Raw genomic sequence first — 19,748 nt, forward strand, 5'->3', positions numbered from 1 at the left:
GTTTAGAAGACCCCGACTGAGAGCATCGCCCCGACCCCCGATCTTTTTGTGGAGGGGTGCGGGTTGCAACGCTCTTTTTTTTTTTTTTTGAGACTGGCGATATGAGGAGCTTGATGGCTTGGGCTGCTCCCGCTCAGCAGCCCCACCCCTGAGAAGGTCAGCCTGGTATGCTTGTAACACCGCCATGGTGTGCAAACATGCGCTAGGCCTGACCTGCCGCCGTATAAGCTTTCCCAACCAGACTCAATGTAAGCCTAATGGGCCTGGTGGGAAGCTTCGGGGCTTTCAGGGACGATGCTGAGGATGGGGAGAGATAGCTCGCAAGCGTCTACTCCACCACTGGCATTGCCCCATATCCCTTATCATTCAGCCCCAACCGCAGCACGGGCTTCCGAACACTGAGAGAGAGCCGCGGATCTAGCGGGTGAGGACCGAGAAAAGGACGAGCCCGTCTCGGATCCCTCCGCTAAATCCACCCGCTTCTGGTGCTTACGTCACCCCGCTCGTGACGTCTCGCTACTCCATTGGACTGATTTGACACGTGCTTCAGAACGCGATCACGCAAGGGCGTTCCCAAAGCGATCTCGACGCAGCTCAAGTTCCTGAAGGGGAATCTTAAAAGTATATTCTGTTCTTGCAGAGAATACAATATTAATCAAATAAAAGGCCACTTAAATGTGCTTAGAGTACACTTTCATAACTGTTGTTTCTTAACATGCTTAAGTACACTTTAAAAACAAGCAGTTTGTAATAACGTCAAATTAAACGTTTTAAAGTAAAATACCTTTTGAATCATTATATTTTAATACTTTGTCATGCTTTAAAGAAGTTTAAAGAATGTTAGTAACCAAACAGTTTTGGTTCCAATTGACTTCCCTTGTATGGCCAAAAAATATAATATATAGGATGGGAAAAACATTTTTTGGTTACCAACATTCTTGAAAATATCTTCCTTTGTGTTCCACAGAAGAAAGACTGAAATACAAGTTTGGAACAATGTTAAGGTGAGTAAATGATTAATTTAATCGTTTTATGAAACTTTCATTTTTTAAGTCCTACTTGAGTGGGTTAAAAAAGTTCAGCTAATTGTATATAATATACATAATATATTTTAATTTAATTGCAAATAACAGCATTTAAGTGTCCAAAAACATTACATTCAGTTTGCACTTAAGTATATTCTTTTAAAAAGTATAGTATTTTCATAATAAGTACTCTTTTTAAATATTATGCTAACGTGTACTTAATTTTTACAAGGGATAGTTTTTTTTTGTACATGTTGCTTTGATCAGTTTTGGTCGGACTGAAATAAGTGGCGTGTCGTAGAAATGTTCATAAATGTGAAGCAAAGCAGTACTATCTGCACTAGTCAATGCTTCTACAGTCATGATGACTATCTCACCCAGCAGAAAAGCACACTGGCGATGGTAGACAATGACTACACCATACTGAAGCTGAGAGGACAGGTAAAGAGAGAAACGGGGCCGGGGAAGACTGGGATGGACTGGAAGAACCTGGACCATCACGTAATCCACAATGTCCTCACTAAATATACACACAAACACAACCGACTGATTAACATTTTAAAATCATGACAAAAAGAACAAAATACACATGAAAGAAAAAATACCACTCATTATCATCCACTTTATGATGATATTTTGAATGAGAAACATTTCTCTAACCATGTTCGCCTGACGTTGACCTTGAGATACTCTCTTCTGGAAATCCTGATGCCTTTAGTGGCTGCCAGCCTGAAAACAAAACAAAACAAAACAAACAACCAAAGTTCAACAAACAAAATTTCAGTCAATGTTTTGACATTAATCCTCTGTTCTTAAATGTCCCGTTGACTCAAATAATAGTGTCTATTTGTAGGTTGAATATAACTGTACATCTTCTATGGAGTTTATTTTAACTTTCCACATTATATAGAGTTAAATTTGACTGTTTAACTTATGAAGTTAGCCAGTTGTCTAAAAACTTTACCTCAGCGTGACTAACTTAGTAGCATAGAAAAAACGATCCCGTTATTTATTTAACAAACGGCCAGTATTTAATTAAATTCATTATAATTTTACACTAAGTTAAAGTACATACCAAATAGTAGAGAAGCAGCCAGTGTGACGCTGAAGCACGTTTGGATAATAAAACATTTTACCTCACAGTTCGGTTTTACACAAATCTCAACCCAACCGATATCTAATTTAAAATCTAATCTGATAACCTTTGGTCACACTTTACTTCTGCCAAAAACACGAGGAGATCATGTAAATTTCGTCAGACGCGCTAAATCAATACGTTGATGTTTTTCAAGCAGTTATTTCTGCGAGGACTGATTGACAGATGACACGAGGGCTGCGGCTCAAAGCTTAGTGAGCTGCCTACATAGACAGCATTTTGGCGCGTTTTGAGGCTCTACAATGCTGTCTATGTAGGCAGCTTAGTATGTTTTGACACATTCGATGGTCTAGATAATTGTAATATTTTTAAATATTTTCCTGCATATAATGACATAAATGACTAAAAAAATGAATAACGCTCAGATCAAAAACCATTTAAGATGTTACAAACGTATGTTTTATGGTTTAAAGTGACACAATGCCAAATTACTTATTTGTGTGACAATCAGAATGTCTAATAAATTATGCTACCCTACAAACGCCATAACATTTATCACTTTGGCCTTGAATACCCTTGCTATTTGTGGGGAAAATACATTTATCCTGTCAAAATCTGTCAAACAGAAATATTTCATTTACGAACAGTTCACATTTTCCATTTGTCAGACTGTTGGCCCCGCCCATTTAGCGCAAACAGTCCGCGCTGGCTTGAGACGAGCCAATCAAAACAGCGGAAAGACCCCGGGAGAGTTCGAAGGGGGCGGTCCCGCGTGACGTCCGCTAATTTTTAATGGAAAGTGGGGGAGTTTCACGCCACGCCTCTGCGTGAAGAATTTTTTAGAGTCAGATTTAAGCAAGTTGAATTTCGCTGCTCATAGAGCGCATTTTATCGTTTAGCGGGGCAAGCAGAGGACATGGCCTACCATACTCAGTATAGACCACCTCATTATAACAGCGCGCCGCCGGATCAGGGCTTTTTATGGAATATATTTCAGAGGTGAGTGAAACACGACCACCGATTCCGCATTTGAACGCCTGTCGATTTGACAAGCGCAGCAGGAAAGGGCTTGTTCTTTTGCAAGTCACGTACAAGTAGATACGAAATGCATTGGGAAACTTTAGTAGAGGATTGTATAGCTCGCAAAAGCAAATGACTGTAATATTTTGTAGTTACATCCGCCGTTTTTCGATTGCTTTTCAGCTGATAGCAGACTCTTCTCGTCTTACTTTTGTTATTACGCCATTCAACACAGTTAACGTTAACTTACTCAGGTTCTATTGCAACTGAGCATTTGAGATGAACTCGAATAACGTTACGCATTTGCGTAGTTTTAAGCGGTTTCGAATGCCACACGGTCTTATTTGTACGCGTATAAGTGAGAGTGAGTTGGTTTGGTTTAACTAAGTTGCTCGTCTCTATAGTAACGAATTATGTAATACTGCAGATAATTGAATCTTAAGGGCCGTTCACACGGGACGCATTCTTCTTGTGTTTCAGTTGCACTATTTTTTAAATTCTTTTTGGTTTATGTACACATACTGACGACGCATCGGGCCGTCGCGTCGCTATGTTGTCAATGTCTACAAGCGTCATGTTTTTAAGATGCCTTGTCAAGTTAAAAGTAGTTCAACTTTCGTTTTGAACTCAAGAACTCGTTTAAACGCCCCTTATAGCATTACACTGCCGTCAAAACGCAGAAATAGATGCAACTCAAACAACGTAACCCAGCAACATTCCTGTTATATTTTTATATTCTCAATATCAAATGAAGGATTGTCCCTTGGTCATATGACTCGGGAATGTCTAAAGGTTTGTGAGTCACCAGCGTTGATCTCTACATTACATATGAGTCATATGTGAGTATGTTTATTACTTAAGAGTTTCCATGACAATATTGAAATGCAAGGTGAACTTTGTCGTATTATGACTGGATTATGATTACTTTTAGTGTATATGACCTGCAAGTGGTTGCTTACTATTATAATGATATGATAATCATATATATATGACCCCCAAATATGATAATCTTCCTGCGAGGTAACCCCCCCCCCATCCTATATGTAAAATACAGCTATATATATATATAAAATGTTTAAAGACACAGTTTATGCTTATTTTTTTTATTATTATAGTATTATTTGGAAAATATTTTGTTTCTATTGTTACATTTATTACATTTCTATTCACTATAGTAGCCTACTGTTGTATTATATGCATAATTTATTTATTAAATGTTTGATTTATTTATTTTTACTTTTTAAAAAAAAAAAAATTCTAGACGTTTCCTAGTATTCTCTTGCGGCATCCTGAGGGTCCCTGGACCCCAGTTTGAAACCCCATAAACTTACAGTGGTATGATTGTTATTCTGCCTGATTGCTGTGATATAATAGAGAATTGAGGGGGAAAAGCTCAATCTGAGAGCCTACAGTTACTGAAACATTGGGAAAACCAACGGCAGTCACTCTAAACTCAGTGAAGGTGGGATAAATATAGATGTAATTTGTGTTTTTTTCCACTTTCCTTTTAGGAAAAAGTGACCCAGATGTTCCTGATCATACTTTCCTTGAATGAAAGTTGTGGTTTAGTCAGTCCAGCTAGTAAATTAGATCAAATGATTCTCAAACCATGTCTTATCATAATTCACTACATATAGCCTGATTGAAGTTGATGGTTGTTTCAAAATTCCTTGTGTGAATAAGAGTCACGAGTTCAAATATTGCCTGGTTGGGCAGGGTCTTGTTAGATAAACAAGCCGACAAGACATTCCTTTCACAGTTTACTGTGGTTATGGCCTAGACTAGTCTCTCTTTCAAGGTCTTAGGTGTCCAAATTATTGAGGAGGCCTCTCTCTAGCCCGTCACTTCTGTTTTACTATGTTTTTTTTTCAGCAGCTGCCTAGAAATACAGGGGTTTTGTTGGTGTGCTAAGGCATATTGCTTTGTGCTTGTTTCATAATAATGTAGCACAGGATTTTGTAAAACTCAATCCCTTCCTATTCCTACCCTAATCTCTTTATTACAAAACAGACCAAATAATACATGTAATTTCCACATGGAACGACATTCCCTTAAATTCAGCTCAGAAGGCCTGTAATGGAAACGTGTCCTTTTTACAATTTATGGCATATGTGTAATGGAAAAGACACTCCCAACAGCAGAAATAGCCAACCCGCTCTGCGTGAGACAAACTTTCCCTCTTAAAGTCATTGCTGACATGTCTTGACTGAAATGAATCATAAAAATGTCAGCATGGGGCCACGCTTTCACAACATCAATGAACCAATGTATGAATATATGAGGATATAAAGGAACAAATCATCTGGCTTCCCAAGACACTTTTCTAAAATGCACTATATGTAAACTCAAAGGAAAAGAAAACTGTTTAGATGTAAATGAATGGACCTTTTTCAGTGGACCTTGCCTTGCCTTTTTCAGTGTTACATTTGAAACACGAGGTCTCTGAATCGTTCTCTATATAAGCTTTTACTTTCAGTTTCATTTGACCAGGCCCACATCCTGAGATTGTTTCTTATTTGTCCCATTACAGTTCTAGACACTGTTATGGTATTTAAGTCATTCACTATAAAACAAAAGCTTTTTTTTTTCTTTTTTTAAACATGAATAACATTATTTTGGCTAGCAAATAATTAATAATTTTTCTGTTTCCTCCAGGGTAGATAAAGACAGGAGCGGGGCAATATCAGACACAGAGCTTCAGCAGGCATTATCAAATGGTATGTTTTATTTTATTTTTTTTTAAATGAATTTTCCTTTTTTCTTACTTTTTTTTTTAGTTACTAATAAACATATTCCAACTGGAGTTGAAAGATAAATGTTCAGCAAAGGCCCTCAAGTATAATTACTGTGTGGGGTTTCCATTGAACAACTTTCATTTTGGAATATCAGACTATTAATAAAAGGATCCAGGAACACTATTGTTTTGGCAATATGATTTAGCACAATTTACATGTGCCACGCTGACATTTCCATACAAAAATATACTTTAATTTTGTTCCACTAAAAAGATCATTCCTTAGTTTTTTTTAATGATGATGACCTTTAAAGATTGTTGCCCATGTGTATAAAGATGTTCACAGAATTGTTGCTAAAATGAAAAATGCCCACATTGACTATTATTGCTAAATGTTCTTGTTCATGAAATACCATGCAATAACCAGCATTAATACCAGTTTATAGATGACTATTCACTAATTTCACTGCGTTTTCCATGTATAGATTACAAAATATGGCCTGACACTGTTAAACATGACTTTTATTTGTAATTTTTTTTCAACAAATGATCAATGAAAGGAAGTACTTGAAAATGTAAAACAAAATATTATTTTGTTATTTTCTACTAATTTTCTAAAGATTTTATGCAACCCTGTTACCATCATTTTTCTAAATACAGTTTAAATGGGAATGATTGCTACTTTTTAGAATTATTAATCAAATAAACAAACAAACAAATAAACTACGCAAGAACGGGTAATATTTATCCTAAATAAAGCAATAGGGACTGGCTAGTTTGGGAACAAATGTTGGTCTGTTGCTATTGATAATCACAAATCAAAGAATAATGTTTAACATTTACTTAAGAATTCGGGGTGGATACGATTTTTAAATATTTTTTTAAAGACGTCTCTTATGTTCACCAAGGCTGCATTTATTTGAGCCATTACTCCAGTCTTTAGTGTCACATGATCATTCAGAAATCATATGCTGATTTGGTGCTCAAGAAACATTTATTATTATTATGAATGTTGAAAACAATTGTGCCTTGTAGTTTTTTTTTTGTGTGTGTGTGTGAAAATCGTGATACAGTTTTTCAGTGTTCTTTGATGAATAGAAAGTTCAAATGAACAGCATTTATTTGAAATAGGAATATTGTAAATGCCAATTTAGACCAGAACATGCAGAGCAATGTCAACGGCCAACCAATTACAGTATGTCACTTTCAGATATTCCAAAACCCAACAAATGGCGATTTAACATGTTCAAGTCAGCAAAAATAAATAAGCAACGACCAACACCAACAGATGCTGACACACTGATCTGACAAAACCCAATGAACATGTTTGTTATCATTTGTCTTTATCTGTCGGTGAAGAGTGAATTGGCCTTAACATTGTAAAATTCACTTTTGATCAATTGAATGCATCCTTGCTGAATTAAAATAGTAATTTCTTTCAATAAAAAAAGTCTTAGTCACCTTAACCTTTTGAACAATAGTGTATGACTCTTCATGACTTCATGATGTTATTTCTTAAGACACGATTTTGAGGAATGTTAAGTTTGTTTGTAAAGTGAAAAAATTTAAAATGCAATTGCCTCTGTGGTAAAACAGACCAAAACCACTGGTTTAAGGGAGGGTACAGACATTAGAAGTGTTTTAAACTAGCTACTTTTCATGCTAAGCTAACTTTATGTTAGATAATAGTTTATAATAGTTCTCTAAAAAAAAGTAATGAGACATCACAGTGCACCTTATACTTATGGAATGTGCCTTATTCAAATACCTCCTCAGCCTATTCTGCTTCATGAGCATATGGCCTTGCTGCCAAAGTGGGTTGGAGTTCTTTCACTCCTGCCAGAAGCTGTTATCTGCTCCGAGCAGTAAGGTTGATGTAGTGCTCGTCTCAGTGAGGTACAGAATTAGCAGGAAACTCCGTTATCATTCTTGAGAGCAGGCTGTGTGAGTTTAAACCGAACGGTTCAGTGATCCCAATGCATGTTCCTGTCAGCACTGCTGCAGTGCAATGGTGTGTTAGAGCACACAGACCATTGTCACTCTCAGCAGCACTGCATTGTGAAGTATAGAGCTGCGTAACATTGTAACCCTATTAGTGAAGATATTAGTATTGTAGAGGTTTGAAAACAGATATTGCATTCCACGTGTTATGTAGTGGATGGCTGGTGCTGTCCTGTTCTTAGATTAGTGGTTCAGTGGTCAGGTCAAGCACTGCTAAAGTCCATTACTCTGTTCTGAGTCTCTGAATGCACCTCAGAGACACATCAATTGTCCCAGGCATCTGACCTCGGCACTAATGTGCTGAATATGTCTCTATATGTCTGCAGTATATGTATCGTTCAATAATTTTCAACCTTATATCTCCATATTAATGTTTGTTAATTAATTAAAATCCAGTAAATTCTTTAAATAATCAAGGAATTTCTTCCACCCATAACATGGCTTCAGAAGAATTTGCTTATGTATACACCAATGGAGTAAATACATTAGTAAATAAATATTGCTGTTTATATCTAACATGTTTAATACATGAAAAACCATTGCAGAGACTTTTCAGTAACAACGTAAACAATTCCTTGAATCAGAGTTTTGCTTTGATGAATTGCAACAGACAGTTTGAACTGATACATGTACAGTAAATTAATTGAATTTACCAAACTGAATCAAAGATGCTTTGAAAATATGTGTTTAAGCTTTTATACTTGAAAAAGTAATAAAATAAATTCCCCGAAAACTATATCTATAGAGCAGGATGACAGATGCTGATATACATAATAAGCAACTACGTGATGTCAAATTAAACATGAATTGATAAGTTGATGCTTGTTTTACACAGTATTATTTACTCAAAGTCTAGATATTTACTAATTAAAATATAGAAGTTTTATTATCCTATTAAATTTTGTATTGTTATTTTATATTATCTATTGACAACAGTGACCATAGATTATAAAAATGACATAATCACTATCATTGTTGAACTAACTCTTCTTTTAATTCTCCAAGTTGGCATTGTTATTGAAAACTTTTTTTCCTTTGTTCTCTCTCTCTCTCTCTCTAACTATTGTTGTTCAGGGTGTCTGATTTTATTTGATAGTCTTACAGTAAAAGTGCTCTCCTCTCAGCTCTGTCGTTTAGCTGGCTCAACATATTTATGCACTCTTGATTTTCGCCAATGCTGCTCTAGGCGTTTGCTGGAGTAATGCTGTTCACATAGATTTATATCAGAGGTCATTGCTGTAAGTGAAGCAGTGGCAGTGGGCAGCTTTGATTTACGGTGTCACAACTCCAGCCATGTTGCATTATAATTTCACTCCTGTGACCAGGGCATAATGAATTTGACTCAAAAAGCATAAATGGAAATGAAAGCTTTCAAACTCGCTGTCAGGGCTGGGAAAGGTTATGCAGTCTTGGTTGACTCTGTTTTATAGGACTAAAGGGCCTGATTCACTTATTTCACTCAGGTGTGAACTGCTGCTGCCTATTTTAGGGTAGTTTGCAGGCTTGCTTGTGGTGTTAATGGCATCAGAGTTCAGATTGAATAGGGTGTTTTGAGTTTACCAATCCCTAAATTAAGACTTATCAGTGGTCACCTAAAAAGAAAGTTGGCTGTTACTTTATATAGAAATGCGACTTTACATGGTTTAAACTGAATTGTAAAAATGATAGTCTGACCCTCACTGATGTAAGCAACGTTAATGATCCAAATCAAACTGTCTAAATACCACTGTGATTCTAACATCTATCAATTTTGACCTTTGAGAAAAATTTATCATCAGAAGGTTATATAGGAACCCTGAAGTTTATTCTTTTTCAGATCTCCATGTGGTGACACGGTGACATTTAGGAAGAAAATTCCTCACATTAGGCCGCCAAAATGAAAATATAAAAACAATATGACTTGCCCTTTTAGTGATGGAAACTGTTATGAAAGAAAGGAATCTCCTAAGTTCAGCAAGTACAGTAAAAGTACAGTAAAAACTGTAATATTGTGAAATATTATTATAATGTAAAATAACGGTTTTCTTTTGGAATATATTTTAAAATGTCATTTATTTATTTCAGTGATGGAAAAGCTGAATTTTCAGAAACCATTACTCCAGTCTTCAGTGTCACATGATCCTTCAGAAATCATTCTAATATTTGCTGCTCAAGAAATATTTCTTGTTGTTATTATAAATGTTGAAAACAGTTGTCCTACTTAAAACTGTGGAAACTGATCCTGATTCTTTTTTAAAGAACTCTTTAATAAATAGAAAGTTCAAAAGAACATTATAAATGTCACAAATATCACATAAATGTCACTTTTGATCAATCTAATGCGCCCTTGCTGAATGAAAGTATTAATTTCTTTAAAAAAAGTTACTTATTATACAAAATCTTGTGACCTGTAAGAAATATTTACATCCAGTATATATATTTTTTTTAATAATTCACTCACTGCTTGCAGCTGTAGCAAAATTTTGGATTTAGTATAATATAGTATCTTTTTCAAGCTTAGTCTCATAACATAAAATATACAAAGCTGTTTTATCAGCTGTGTTTGACCCTCGAAGATGATATAAAAAGAAGTCCTTGTGTTAACATATGCAGTGTGGCAGACTGCTGTGTACTTGTCTAGTGGAGTGATGTGAATGTTGCCATTTTTCCATGATTCCTCCCGGAGTAGGCAGTGCCGTGACTGGAGCCAGTGTGCAGCACATAGGGGCGTCTTTGTGCCTGAATTCAGACCCGCCTCCTCTCCAGTCCTTGCCACTAGCAGCCATTCTCTCTCTGAGATGGCACCACGTTATTCACACTATTTCCAATAGCCTACCTAATATGGTCAGGGTGACCTTGGTAGTCTTGTTTGGCAGGAACACACTGCTTTTTAAAAAACATTACAAACTTTATTTTTTCCATTCTGTTCTTCCTGTTACCTGCTCTGTTTACAACTATCCCCATCCCACCAACTAGAGGAGCATCGTGATTATTCCCTGATTGCCTGATTCTTCATCACCAGTGCAAGTCCTTCCTCTCTCTCATAGCGGCTTTGTGAGTGTGTGTGTCAGGCCGTGACTCAGCATTGCAAAGAAGAATGGCTTTATTTCACAGCTGTACGTTTCAGTCCTGTGTCTTCTGGTGTTGTTTCCCCCAACGCGCCCACTGTGTGTTGTAGTTGTGCTAAGATAAGCACGCCCAAACAAATGATAGTGTTATTTCAGCCAAAGCAGAAAGGGAGGGTTCACTGAGCTGGAATAAGAGAATGACCTATATAGGCTATAAAGTGTGTTCCTCAAGGTCAGTGAAGAGTGTCTATTGAAGCGTACCTGAAATGTCTTTCTTACTACCTCATGTTATGACCACAATGCCACTCCTTAGTGATTCTATCAGAGGAGACTGCAAGTGAACAGAGGAGCATGTTACAAAGAGGGGAAAAAATAGAATCTATACAGCTGTGTTGTTACCTCTGGCTATCTTAAAAATGATATGAAATTTAAACTGACTCTATTGAATGAGTTTTCCTGGTTTTACTGTGTATGAATGCTCAATGTGTAATATTCTTAAGAGTTTGTTCATAATTTGTTTTTATTAAAATGTCATGTGCTTTCAAAAGGTGCAGAACCTTTTGGTAACACTTGTTCCTTGTTATACTTGTTACATGTATCTACAATAGTAATAATAACAGTAATTATGCATAATTACAAGTAACTAATGCAAAGCCAAACCGAACTCTAACCTTAATTAATATTATAATGACACATTTTTACATTGTTTATTTTTCAGTGTCATTGTTACACATTAATGTAACCCTAAGACAATTAACCCTAATCCTAACTCGAACCCTAGTAAGTGCACGTTTTTAATTATTAGGTAAATGTATAAATACACGGTAACATCTTAAATAAATTATTTATTTGTGCAACAAAGACCCATTAAAGTTTGACCAGTGCTTTTTGTTTGCTGATGTAACCACTATTATATTACACTATCACAATCATTCATTCATATAGAATATATTATATAATATATATAAATTATATTAAACATATATTGTAAATGAATAAAACCGTTTATAATACCTAAAAAATAAGCAATCCAAAGCTCCATTGGCAGCTGACGTCAAAGACAGCACACAGCGGAACAAGTCAGTTTTAACAACCTTCCGAAAAATAATCAAGCACTGGCAAACATCTACCTAATAAATGGAAATATTAGCAAAATATTTACTTTTAGTGACACAAACATGAAAAATAAAGATTTCATGTATTTTATATATTAAATCAATTTCTGCTCTTCATTATTGCATTGAAAATTCTATTTCACTAATATATCTCACACTGCAGAAATGCGAATATCATTTCATGTTGGTTTTTACCTGGAACATGACAGATTTATCAACATTTTGCTTGCAGGAGTGATGGCATATGGAGTCAAGCTTCTGCTTGTTGTTTTAATAATTTAGTTTTATATGGAAACTGATTGTTATGTGTTTTTGTTTCATCCAAAGGTACATGGACACCTTTCAACCCTGTGACTGTCAGATCAATTATATGTGAGTATTGTTATTTGCTTGCATTCACAAAAACATCCCATGTCCCATTATCCTCAGTTTTTTTGTGAGCTCCATGACAACCTGCAATGTTTCCTATTAGCACACTTAGCTAAGAAAGGTTCAGTTGTTTCAGCTCAAACTGGAAAGTTTAGCTGTCATCTGCCTTGAAAGTAGCTCAGAAAGTGGAAGGTTTTTGTCTTAAACAACAGAAATCAGTAGAGCTTTTCTTGAGAAAGTTAGTCAATAATAATTGACTGTGTGTAATGATTCCTAACTCCAGTATAAGGTGATTACTTTTGGCTCATTTCAAGTGGATACACATGACCACAATAACAGTTCAATTGTGATCTTTCTCGAATACATTTTCACAATTTTTTGACCATCTTAAACAGTTTTTGACCATCTCAAACATCTTGTACTCAATCTTTTCAAATTGAGGGCAAAATGTTATGAATGCGTGGTTCTTTGTAAACATAATACATGTTTTTGATAGACCAGTCACTTAATAATACTAAGTAATACAATAAATCCAAGCATCAATAAAATGTCAACAAAGTGTGAATTTGAGGATTAGATGTGACCAAACCTTCCCACAATTCTTTCTTTTCAGCTATGTTTGATCGGGAGAACAAAGGCGGGGTTAACTTCAATGAATTTGCCGGCGTTTGGAAGTACATCACAGACTGGCAGAACATCTTCCGCACCTACGACAGGGACAACTCAGGGTTTATCGACAAGAACGAGCTCAGACAGGCTCTCACCGGCTTTGGTGAGTTTGTAATGCTTGCTTATTGACTGCTATAAATGGAAAGCCAGAAGTGACTGATGCGTTTGAGGTGTTTAAAGAAAATCCTGTAGGAATGAGAGGCAGGGGCACTGATGCACAAAACCAATAAGAGGAAGGACAAATAAACTGATGGAACCACTGATGGAAAATTATTAATGTCACCCTTGAGGAAAACACTGAACTTCAAACGCTTCTCTCTTTGTACAGGTTATCGTCTTTCAGATCAGTTCTACAACACACTGATAGAGAAATTTGACCGTCAGAAGAGGAGCCAAGTGGCTTTTGATGACTTCATTCAGTGCTGTATTGTACTACAGGTAATAATCTGTGTTATATGCAACATTTGCAATTTCTTTAAAGGGATATTTCACCCAGAAATCGGTCGGTATTCATGGGGTTATTCCAATCCCATGATTTTCTTTCTTCTGTGGAACACAAAAGGAGAATTTTCGAAGAATGTCCTGGCCACTCTTTTTAATATAATGAAAGTAAATACTGGGGCTGTCAAGTTCTAAACAATTACAAAGTTTGAACTTGACAGCCCCTAGTCGGAAATTGGACATGAACGGGCTCATTAATCGTATTTACAACTGGGAAATTTGGAGATAATTTTGACACCCAAGTTTCTGAGTTGGGCGAGCCATAAATTTTAAATATGGAGGAGGAGAGAAAGCAGTAGTACTGTAAAGTTTTATTCATTTTTCTCATAACATCTGCATTGCTTTCTTCTATCATTACAGTCATGTATATTGACGTATATAAATAACCATTTGAAGGGGCACCAAGCGATTTTTGCCGAACGATGTTGATATTTGAAAGCACCAAAACAAACACACCCAAACCTCAACAGGACCTCGCCCCTATTTTGAAATCTCCGCCCCACACATACGTACACAACCCTGGCATAACGACGATCGTGGAAACAAGCGAAGATGACACACAAGCATACTCAAACAAAAACCAACCCAGATAAATTGTGTGAAACAAAGCAAAATCAATGTCACCTATTAAAAAGAAAAACAACACAACCTCGGAGTCCGATTCTGGGCCTTCCTGCTCCTTGAGTTCTCTTCTTTTTAATGTTTTGTTCCTCCGATATTTTCCTCTTTTTTTTTTTATCTGCCATCTCTCTCTATCTATTGTCGAACTGCTAATATCCGTCCTGTGAACTCAAATTGAGCGCTCTCTTCATCTCTGTATCATTACAAGACACCCTTACTGCTGATTACTACTGGTTACAAGTGTGTTTTGGGACTCAGTCCGACACTGTGGTCAAAAGCGTTTTTCAAATATTGCTTAGTGCACCTTTAATGTATATTGTATGTATTGAACACAGCAAAAATAGCATTTATTTGACATACATTTTGGAATCGTCAGCCAGCTGAATATCTAGATAGCGATGTGAATATTTATATGGCTACAAATAAATGGGATGCTACATTATATTTAAAACCTGTTGGATATTGGCTAAGTATCTTCTAAGATACACCTTTTGGCTTTAATAAAATGTCCCCAGGAAACAAGCAAGAATGAATAGGCTGTCCACCATGATTTCTGTTATTACCGACAACAAAACACTTGAACACGACAAACTCATAATTACAACTTCAGAAGTGGGAAGTTGGAAGTTTCCGATAGCACAAAAAGGCATGCGTTTTCAAAGATCCAATCATAGGTGGTCAGGTGAGACACTTCACCGATGACCACCTATGATGGTCCATCCTATGACCACATGATCTTAACATGCATTTTAAATGCATCTCTTGTGACCACTTGTGTTCAGATTTCATCTAGACCAGGGATCTCCTGGAGAGCTACCGTCTTGCAGATTTCAGCTCCAGCCTCTAACCACAATCAAACACACCTGAACCAGCTAATCAAGCTGTTCAGGGTTACATGATATTTACCGGCAGGTGTGTTGGAGCAGGATTGGAACTGAAGTTTGCAGGACGGTAGCTCTCCAGGAGCAGGGTTAGAAATCACTGATCTAGACCCTCCCCTTTTGTTTTTTCATACTCTGTATCACTTTCATCAGTGCGCCAAATGTGCGAATATGATGAACAAATGAAACCATTACGCTGCGTACGTAAACTCAAACTCAAATTCAAACTCAAACTATACAAATGATAACAGCAATTTCTAATTTTTTTTTTGCCACAACATAGCAAAGTTGGAATTGAATGTTTCAGTGCACTTTATCAAAACATGCTCACGTATTAGACAGGTGGGCGGTGGGTAGGCAGTCTTTTGTGGCATTTCGAACACATTTGACCACATGAGCATGTAGTCTTTTAGACCCCATTTACACCTGTATTTAACGTTTCCACTTGTGATCTTAATACCAGGTGTAAACAGGGCCCATGATAGATGTAGCAATGTATGATTTGTGAATTAATAGTTTTTTTTTTTTTTCCCTTGATGAATCAGTTGCTCTATTGGAAAACCAGTCTAAATGATTTGTAACCCTCTCCATCATTTTCAGTCACTTGTACCCATAAACACATAGTTACTGTTACTTACTATGTTTTTACTGCAAACTGAAATAGCTTTTGTGCATAACTCAAAAAGTCATATGTTCATGAATCGGTCTGAGCTGGTTCTTGAATTCAGCTCACTGATTTAGTGATCCAGTTACAGTGGTTCAGTTTACTGGAGGTGAAGATTTTCAGTGAATAAACCTAAATTTTGGCCTGTTCCTAATAAAGTTATAATTGGACTTCAGAAGATTTGTAATAAATTGCTCTTGACTCATATAGACATTTAATCATATGTGACACATAAATGACACATAGACATTTTTATTTATACTTTCATGGTGCTTTTGTCTTTATTGAAGTTAAAAATCTTGAGTTCCCATTCATTGTAATTAAACGTAAAAGCGTGACCTGAACAGTATTCAACTGAAGAACAAGAGTCTATGGGTTTGGAATGGTCCATCATTATGAAGGGATTTACAGCTAATACTGATTGTGTATTTTCTTTTGAACAGAGGTTAACTGACGTGTTCCGGCGCTATGACACAGATCAAGACGGCTGGATCCAGGTGTCATACGAGCAATATCTCTCAATGGTCTTCAACGTGGTATAGCACAACACAAGCACGCCTGCACTCTCCTGTGCCAAACGCCAAATGTCCCTCCCCATGCGGTCTGTAGCAGAGACTAGTCAACACTACCCTCTACAGGACGACACGGGGACGGGATCTTCATGACTCTTCATTCCGTCTGTCTGTCTGTCTGTTAGTAGTCATATCATATTTCTTTATGATCTTAACCATTATTATTGAAAGAATTATGGAATTTCACTCTCTCTGTGTGTATAAGGAATGTCGACATTGTGAAAATCATATTATGACTCTGTTGCATGCTTTCTGATAAACCTCCTTAATGTCAAAGCATGAACTAATGTTTCTTTTTTTTGGCTGAATTCATGTTTACAATGAAATACTGTGAGAGCAGGTTGTGTTTCGCCATAAGATCCTTTTATTTGGATTGACTGTCAGCTCTTCCATATATTTGTAAAGAATTATATTTTTAATCTGCACAACGTAATTCAACCTTTTATTTAGGAAGGAGGTACATATGCTTTTGTATGCCTTTTTCATGCATGATGCCTTACAACTGTTAAAATAATAAAAAAAAAAGATAACTGTTTTATTAAAAACTGGAACATTTCAAAATGAGTCTTTAGTTTGTATTTGCATCTTTTTAAGGAATGCTTTTTATTAATTAATTCATTAAATTATTCATTTATTTATTAAGGCCAGGGACACCTACCAATAACTTAACAGCACACATAAGATAAATGAGTGCCATTACTGTCGAATGTGATCAACAAATATATATTTTTAAAGGTTGGATTGCATGTTTATGCAAACGTTATGTTTGTCTTTATATATAACAAAATTATACCCCCTAGTGTATGATTTTGTGTAATACATGATTGGGCACGTTAAATACATAATTTGCAAAATGTAAAGGATATCACCAGGATTTCATTTACTTTAGAACTACAACTAAATATTTTGAATAAGTTTCAATGATAGTCAATCAAGGATTTAGAAAATTAAGGATTACACATACTGTATCTTTGAATAAAGCATTATAGTTTTTTTCTCATTCCACGTAAGTACAAACACAAATCACATGACTTTTGCGGAATCGTGTTTCTTTTCTGGTTATCACCTAGAACAAAAATGGTTTCTGTGACATTCTGCTGCTGAGATATGTGACCCTGGAGTACAAAACCAGTCTTAAAGGGTTAGTTCACCCAAACATTTAAATTAGCCCATAAATTACTCACCCTCAAGTCATCCTAGGTGTATATGACTTTCTTCTTTCAGACGAATCCAGTCGGAGTTATATTAAAAATTGTCTTTGATCTTTCAAGCTCTATCGTTGTACTCAGCGGGTGTTGCAGTGCTTCGGTTCAAAAGACGTGAAATAAAAAGCACTCTTCCACAAAAAAAAGTGTCTCACACGGCTCCGGGGGGTGAACAAAGGCCTCCTGTAGCGAATCGATGCATTTTTGTAAGAAAAATATCCATATTCAAAACGTAATAATCACTTTAATGTAGCTTGCGCCAACAGTTGTACACGGAAGCAGTTCCGGGGGAATGACATTTGAGGTCAGCGTTGCGCATGCGCCGGTGCGTCTCGTGAAAACCAACGTTTGTTTACAGGATCAAAAGCAGCAAAGTTTCATTACTTTAGCAAAGGAAAACAAGTCTCCTCTTGGCTTATTTTTTCTTTTATGCCAAAAATCATTAGGATATTAAGTAAAGATCATGTTCCATGAAGATATTTTGTAAATTTCCTACTGTAAATATATTAAAACTTAATTTTGTATTAGTAATATGCATTGCTAAGGACTTAATTTGGATAAATTTAAAGACGATTTTCTCAACAGTTAGATTTTTTTTGCACCCTCAGATATATAAATATATCTGATATATCAGATATACCAAATATTGTCCTATCATAACAAACCATGCATCAACGGAAAGCTTCTTTATTCAGCATTCAGATGATGTATAAATCTCAATTTTGAAAAATTGACCCTTATGACTGGTTTTGTGGTCCAGGGTCACATATGATCAAGATTTTTGTTCATTGTAATCAAGAGGGAAACTGATATGCATATTCTGCATTCTTCTGTCATACTCTGATTACAGTTAAATGCACATCTGTATGAATAAAAGTACATTTTTAAGTATGAGTAATAGGACGTTGTATATGGTTTGAATATTAGGATGTTTCTCACATTTGCAAAATGAGAAGTACAAGTAGATAAAAAATAGCTTACTGTGAGGCACTTGCAATAACGTATATGTTAACATGCGCAGTGTTTCAATAGTATAGCCATAACCCTTGCTGTTTTTATTTAAGTTATAGTTTACCAGCATCTGAAAGTAGTGCTAGATATAAATAAAAACGAAATGCAGAGACATCCAACTAATTTTTTTGCTAAAGTATTTGGTTGAGGATTAAACACCTGTAGTAATCTCTCTCTCTCCAATAACATCAGTTGAGAAAATGTGAACAATGAAGTTAACTTATTTTTAGGTTGTTTATATTTAAGCTGAAAATTGAAGTGTTTTAAAAATCTAAAAAGTGGAGGAAAACGTTTCCTGACTCGTTACTCCAAAATACCCTAAGTGGCTTAATAATATTCAGATCGGGTGACTGTGCAAGCCATGAGAGATGCTCAACTTTCATGTTCATCAAACCACTCTTGGTTTGTGAAATCAGAGAATGGGCACCAGGCCATGCATATGAAACCTCCAACACTATATTGGCTATTGTTTCAGTTTCATTGTCCAACCCCTGTATATAACCATATTTCTCCTATTTATATCCCAGTATAATGAACTATGTATCCCAATGACATATGGATTGTTTTAAAGGAATAGTTTACCCCAAAAAATTTAAATTTTGTCATCATTTACTCACCCTCGACTTGTTCCGAAGCTGTAGGAGTTTCTTTCTTCTTTGAACATAAAAGAAGATATTTTATAGAATGTGGGTAACCAAACAGTTGCTGCTCCCCTGCTCCCCATTGACTTCCATTGTATTAAAAATAATAATACTATGAATCAGTGGGGACCAAAAACTGTTTGGTTACCAATATTCTTCAAAATATCTTCTTTTGAAATTCATACAGGTTTGAGGAGAGAGTAAATGATGGCAGAATTTTCATTTTTAGGTGAACTATACCTTTAAGTTCATTTTGAATTTTCATCCATTCTCCAAACTGCTTACCCTCTGTGGTTTTGCCAGGATGCTAGAGCCCTGTAAATGTGAAAAGGGTCCCTGTTATTATGTTCAGAGATCTATGGTTGGATGTTTAGTTATAAAAATGTCTTATGTAACTGTCCCCTCCATATTTTTCTCTTATTGTGTGCTGCTACAGAAAAAACAACAACAACAAAAAACAATTCCTTGTGAATTATGTGACTTTTGCATCTGTGTATTTTCTACATTAACATTAGTACTAGCGAAATACAGGAAAACAAATAAATCAAATGAATGAATAAAACAAAAAAGCCCACA

At 35.9% G+C, this 19,748-nt stretch overlaps 2 protein-coding genes across 2 annotated transcripts in view; one reads left to right on the forward strand and one right to left on the reverse strand.

Moving 5' to 3' along the window:
- Positions 1–2,328, reverse strand: part of LOC107691446 (meiotic recombination protein REC8 homolog) — a 14,019-nt gene extending 11,691 nt beyond the window's left edge. Inside the window, exons 1-3 of the mRNA XM_016490039.1 lie at positions 2,101–2,328; positions 1,686–1,754; positions 1,403–1,545 (exon numbers count right to left, since the gene is read on the reverse strand). Of these exons, the coding sequence (XP_016345525.1) occupies positions 1,403–1,545; positions 1,686–1,754; positions 2,101–2,156 (268 nt within the window). The 5' untranslated portion in view covers positions 2,157–2,328. The remainder of the gene's footprint in view (positions 1–1,402; positions 1,546–1,685; positions 1,755–2,100) is intronic.
- A 607-nt stretch (positions 2,329–2,935) lies between these two features.
- On the forward strand, positions 2,936–16,811 carry pdcd6 (programmed cell death 6). Its single transcript, XM_016489994.1, has 6 exons — positions 2,936–3,120; positions 5,797–5,858; positions 12,366–12,410; positions 13,021–13,179; positions 13,405–13,514; positions 16,187–16,811. Exons 1-6 carry the CDS (start codon positions 3,038–3,040, stop codon positions 16,283–16,285), a joined length of 558 nt encoding a protein of 185 aa, XP_016345480.1. The 5' UTR covers positions 2,936–3,037; the 3' UTR covers positions 16,286–16,811.
- The last annotated feature ends 2,937 nt before the right edge of the window (positions 16,812–19,748 follow it).

This window comes from Sinocyclocheilus anshuiensis, unplaced genomic scaffold, assembly GCF_001515605.1.
Source record: "Sinocyclocheilus anshuiensis isolate Anshui unplaced genomic scaffold, SAMN03320099.WGS_v1.1 scaffold106, whole genome shotgun sequence".
Taxonomy (NCBI): Eukaryota; Metazoa; Chordata; class Actinopteri; order Cypriniformes; family Cyprinidae; genus Sinocyclocheilus; species Sinocyclocheilus anshuiensis.